Source organism: Agrilus planipennis, unplaced genomic scaffold (genome assembly GCF_000699045.2).
Source record: "Agrilus planipennis isolate EAB-ADULT unplaced genomic scaffold, Apla_2.0 scaffold173, whole genome shotgun sequence".
In the NCBI taxonomy this organism is placed as follows: domain Eukaryota; kingdom Metazoa; phylum Arthropoda; class Insecta; order Coleoptera; family Buprestidae; genus Agrilus; species Agrilus planipennis.
The window spans coordinates 186,594-192,598 of record NW_020438948.1 but is presented as its reverse complement, the minus strand read 5'-3'; the positions used below and the strand labels follow the sequence as shown (position 1 = coordinate 192,598).

The window sequence follows — 6,005 nt, the reverse complement described above, 5'->3', positions numbered from 1 at the left end:
TTTATTTACTCCCCTGGCGCGTACGCTATTTTTCACCACCCTTCGGTCAGGAAATAAAATTTTCTTGTGTAAGTAATTTAGCAATCCAGTTCAACTAGAGAAAAATCATAAAAGCTCTAGAATTGAACGAAGTAATAAACATTTTTATATCATTAAATAAAAGCGTCGTATAACTTTCCATTATTTTATGTGATGTTAAATCCTTTAAATATTACGTTATATGGGGTTGATATTAAGGGTGGTCCAGTAAATGGACCAGATTTTTCCATGCAAAGAATAATAAGTCGGGAAAACGTTTGTCTGTTGTTTTATCTTATTATACTGGTATAAACATTTGTAAATTTCGCCCTCTTCACATGTTAGTGTTTCCCAAAGTTCATTGACGTTGCGTTTCCAAGGAATATTAAGTGGCAGTCCTTGAAAATGTAATATGAACGAGGTGTAATTCAGAATAACTAAAATAATGATAGGTTTATGGGGGCATATGAAACAGTTCTTGTTTGTATCGCGAATAAAAAGTAAAATCTATAAAACATGAAAATTGTATGGAACATGTCCAGATAAAGATTAATTTACGATTAAATTATTTTTTTTTTAATTTATGTTTCTAAAAGTATCGCCCTTTCGATGAATTAATATTAATAAGTAACGGAACAACAGCAGTAAAGGAAACTAATTTTAAATAGTCCAAAGGTCAAGAATTCAATTTATAATTAAAAAAACTCTCCTTGAAGTTGGTGTCAAATATTGCAATCCTGCCAACCATAGCCAAAATGTCCAATGCGCTTAGGAGCTGTAATGATAACACAACCGACCAGGCGACTCCCATCCCAAACAAAAAGAAAAACATCCCCACACCAATACTCTCTTCGTTTGTGTTGCCTTTTCCTACCGTATCCAACGAAAAAACAGTTGACAGCACTGCAAAAGCATTTTGCGAACCCAACTACGTAAACTGCACGTTCGGTCCACTGATTTCAAAATATTCTCTTTTTTTTATTAAACATTGGACATGCTGTGTTTTTTGGACTAGGTATATATATATATAACAAGATAATTAATTACTACTATGTATTCTGTAAACCGGTACGTAGTCGATTACATGCTATTTAAAGTTACCTCATTTAATATGTTTGCTACCGACACCAAAATGGACTTATCGATTTAAAGCTGAATGTATGTGTACTAATTTATTCATTATCAGTCAACTTTTACTTCACACTAAGCTTATCGATTTCATGGTAAAAATAGAACCACCTCGAACACTCCAAACAAAAAAGTTTTCAAAATTTCCCTTTACGTACAAGATGCGTAGGTACCTGCACATACATGTATTTTTGGGAATTTATTTTTTTTGCACCAAATGGTCTGAATTGGAAAGAACCTCAATGGAGATGATAGATATTAATTTTAGAAACGTCTAACCAATGGGGTTACGGCAAGAACTTAAATAAACAAAATTCATGTACAAATAGCTTCAGTAAGGTGTTAATAGTATATTCTAAGAGTTTGAATGCTTTAGAATGTTTATTTTTGAAAATAAGTTTGATTTATGTTAAACAGAAATTTCTGAAAAAAAAAATTTTTCTGCAATAACTAAAAAATGATGTAATATACAAAAAAAATGTATCTGAATAAAATTGTAGGTTTTTCTTTGCATATAATTTTGGTTGTTTTGCAGGCCTTGTAATCCTTAAAATTACCTGCAAATTGAATTCTTGTGCGATTGGATATCTATAAAACTTAGGAGATTACACCTACAAAGAAGTTTCTAGACATTTTGTAGTAAGGGATATTTTTTTATAGGTTCGGAAATTATTATTAACAAAGAGGGGATTTTAATTCATCGTAAATGTACCATCAAAAAATTTGAAACTGTTGAAACTAATTAATTTTTTTTGTGGGTTTCGCCTTTAGGGGTGGTTTGTAAAGGTTGAAACATTTACAGTACTCATAAGTGCATACCATGCAAAAAGGTTATTATACATGTTGGAATATTATTTTATCCAAGTATTGCTTAAATGTATTGTTTTTCAATTTTTTGTCAGAACAAGTTGTTCTCATCCCTTAAGGATAAAATGCACACATCAGAAACATATAACTTTCATAGAGGATCAATTTTCATTAAAATTGATGCTTCCTAAAAGAATTCGAAGGGAATTCCCTATTCCTATTTCTCTATTCCCTACAATTAGATACCAATAACATCAAAATTTTACATCATGGCATTTCAAAAAGTACAAACTTAAAGTTACAATCATTAGAGATTAAGAAAGTACTTCATTCAAACCTTTTTTCAATAAATACATAATTACCTAATCAATTAGAATTAAATAGTAATGATTCGCCATTAGTGCTGTATACTTTATAGCATCCCCACTCCCCTGTATTGTAATTCAATTGACATGAATTGAGAATTCAGAATAACATATTCCATTGTGCTTTATTTCATGTTACTATAATATTAAAATATATTTCACAAAAAATGCATCAGTCAAAGTATAGATTTCATTTTATTAAAATTCTTCTTAGTACAGCTCTCGATTTAGAATAAATTTCAGTAGAGGGGATACTAAATTCCTTTCTAAATAAATTTAATACCTTCACTCAATTTCAAAAAAATAAATATAAAATTAATATTTAAATGTAACCTGTAATTATTGTAGACGCAGCTTTGGAAGATTTGATAAGTGAAATAATCTATGCAAGCAACAGAGGAGTTTCGGCTTCTAGAAATGTGACTGGGGAACCTAACTGGAGTTTCGGACAATCCCTTTTCTTTTCGAGCACTGTCGTAACAACAATTGGTATAAAAAATCTTTTTTTATTAACGTACTTACGCAAGAATTATTTATTTTTCAATTTTTAAGGATACGGACATGTAACTCCATTAAGCAGAACTGGAAAGGTATTTTGCATTTTATATGCCGTTGTCGGAATTCCATTAACACTGGTACTACTGTCTGCCCTTGTGGAGAGACTTCTCGTACCGACGATATGGTTCCTTCAATGGTTAAACTCTAGACTCGGCCATCTCTACCAACCGTTCAATATAAGACTCCTTCATCTCTTCGTAATTGGTACGATATCTTAGATCACAATAACGTTAATTAATTTTTCCCTACTCTTTTTAGTCCTTCTTCTGGTAACAATTTTCATGCTGATCCCAGCTGCTGCATTTGCTGCTATAGAACCGGACTGGAATTATTTGGACGCTTTCTATTACTGTTTTATTTCATTAACAACGATTGGTCTGGGAGATTACATACCCGGTGATGCTCCCGATCAACCGTACAGGCCTCTTTACAAAATACTCACAACAGGTGCGTACCCCTCATGCAAATAATACATTTTCGGTACTGATAAACAAAAAAAAAATATGGGATTATTCTGTTACCGATCATTTCAACTGAATTTAAGTCTTGTTTGATTTTGGGATCCTTTGGAATCTTTTGTATTTACATCATTTTAGCACCTATTTGGTCGTTTTTCTACGTTCATTAAAAAAGAGTGCGAAACGACTGGTCATACTGTTCAAACGTGCGTGACTAAAAGACGCGCCACAGCTATATATTTATTTTTGTGCGAAAAAGTACGAATTTTTGCTAGGTAAGGCTAAGTTTTCTTGCAGACGATCATTTTTCGAGTCTAATATATACAGGTAAGTAGAAAAATTCACCAAACGAAGAAATTACATATTTCTTTGTCGGCAGTTTTTCTTTTCATGGTACATGAATGCGTATTAATAATCGCGTCTATCTAAGAATATCACATACTCTCTGAAAATTGTCCTAAACTAACCGAACTCTCAAAATCCTTTGAACAAAGTATAACAGCCCTCAAAATCCTTGCAAGTTTCATTTATTGGACTTACATTATCTACTTTATTATTTACATGAAAAGCTTTGGTAGAATATCCTTATGTTTGATTGTCTATTCGCCATTAGTGTATATGATCGTAAGTGATATCAAATGAAAGACATACAGTAATGGTTAGTAAAGATCCTAACAAAATGATACTCTACTACTTGCAATCATCAAAGAGCGGCTGCATCTTTTAAAAAAGACGATGTGATATGGACAATCTCATACAACTGTCTTCATTTTTTTTTTGTTTTCGTGGAACAGGGGAAATCTTCGAAAGACACCCAGCCGACCGTACAACTGGGTAGTGTCGGATTCCCTAGCAAGGTGTCCTCAAACCTACCGACTAAAACCCCTCTATCTCAGGCCATTATAGGTACCAATTATTTGGCAGGGGAGAAAGGGAAAAATGTCTTCAGCCAACTTCTCGTATAAATAATAAAGTAGCCCTTCCCTTTCCCAGTATCTTGTTTCTATCACGTCTTCGTCCTTCCGATTATTCAGGTTTAATGACACTTACTTTGAACATTTAGGAAGAGTAAATTCTCAAATTTTAGCATATCAAATTATAAGAACCACTCTCATGTTGATAACGCTCACATTAAAAGCAGGTAAGACACGTATTCGCAGTGAACAAGTTTAATGGCGATCAGAGTGATTTGTTGTTACCATACTATGATTTTTGCCATTTTTAGGCATAAAATCAGAAAAATGTTTTTTGAACTTCCAGTCTACCTCTTCCTGGGAATCACATTCATGATGTTAACTTTGGCGGTTTTCTACGACATACCTCAACTCAACATTGGTCTTTTATTTTCGAATTCTGAAGATTTGAATTCGGAAAAGGCTCGCCTGGCATCTGTTACGGCAATGACGCCCAGTTATGGGATCACGAGCCCTTTCACGCCAGATGGACAAGATAACACCCATCGACACGTTGTAAGGGTCAGATCCCGTCGAGATGATAGTCCTAGTCCTGAAGAAACGTCCCAATCTCACATCAAAGATTTTAGATTACATTAGAAAACTAGACAAGAACAAAAGCGATAGGCATTTAGCACGATACAATCTAAGCCAAAAAAGTTAATATGATTGATTATCTAGGACCTAGAACATCCGTAGAACAGAATATAACTTTATTTAAAGCACACTAAATAAATATTAACAACAACGTTTTGGTTAAAGCCGCCTAGTAATCGCTTTAATTCTCCTGCTAACCAGTTTAGAGGGTCAAGGGAGCCAAGCTTCTTTCCTTTTGAGAGAAACAAAGTACAAACTTTCTATTCTTCTGGCAAACTAAATAACTAAAAAGGGCTCGGCCTTAGCTTAATTACATAGAACTCCAAGTAAACAAGACTTTTTAGGATGTTAGCGGTTCTTTACAAAATTAGCTTAATCTTGACCTAAAAATAGAAACAAAAAACTCGACACAAATGTTTCGTAGTATCTACACATGTGATACTAAATACATTTCACATTAATTTAATTTTTACTCAAATAAAATAGCTCCTACTACTTCCACAAGTATTAAACTAATTTTGCTCTTGAAGTAAACAAAACGTAGAATTTCTAAAACAATTATTTGTGGTAGTTACAACCATACTCTAGTAAAATGCAAAAAAGTAATTAAAAGGTTGAATAAATCAATACAATAAAAAAACATTTCCCTATGAAAAACAAAGTACATTATTTAATTTATCAAATATATCGTTAATTTAAATGTGTACATTGCGTATCATCGTTTTGAACTTAATATAGATATCTAACAAAATTCGTTAAAGAAACATATCAATTAATGAAATTAATTAAAATATAGTATGATTGTAATTATACCAAAAAAAAGAAAACAAACAAAACACCACACGCATATATATATCTATGTACATTTAGGTATGTATTTATGTAAGTAAGTAAATGTAAAAAAAAAATCTATGTATACACCACAACTATACACAGCACTATTCTTGTATGTATTTTTGTTAAATAACTGTACAGTATATATACATATAATCAAATTCATTATATGTACATGTATCCGTATGTATTGAACTGATTATTTTTNTAAAATTATTCCAGGAATATTATGATCAATTTTAGTCGTAACACTGTATACCCATTATTTACAATTAGATGATAAAAAA

At 32.0% G+C, this 6,005-nt stretch overlaps 1 protein-coding gene across 1 annotated transcript in view; it reads left to right on the top strand.

Annotated features, from left to right (window-relative positions):
* The window catches only part of LOC108739579 (potassium channel subfamily K member 6), a 13,508-nt gene extending 7,802 nt beyond the window's left edge, over window positions 1-5,706 (top strand). Inside the window, exons 2-5 of the mRNA XM_018473551.2 lie at window positions 2,667-2,807; window positions 2,871-3,080; window positions 3,135-3,323; window positions 4,595-5,706. Coding sequence (XP_018329053.1) covers window positions 2,667-2,807; window positions 2,871-3,080; window positions 3,135-3,323; window positions 4,595-4,887 — 833 coding nt within the window. The 3' untranslated portion in view covers window positions 4,888-5,706. The remainder of the gene's footprint in view (window positions 1-2,666; window positions 2,808-2,870; window positions 3,081-3,134; window positions 3,324-4,594) is intronic.
* The last annotated feature ends 299 nt before the right edge of the window (window positions 5,707-6,005 follow it).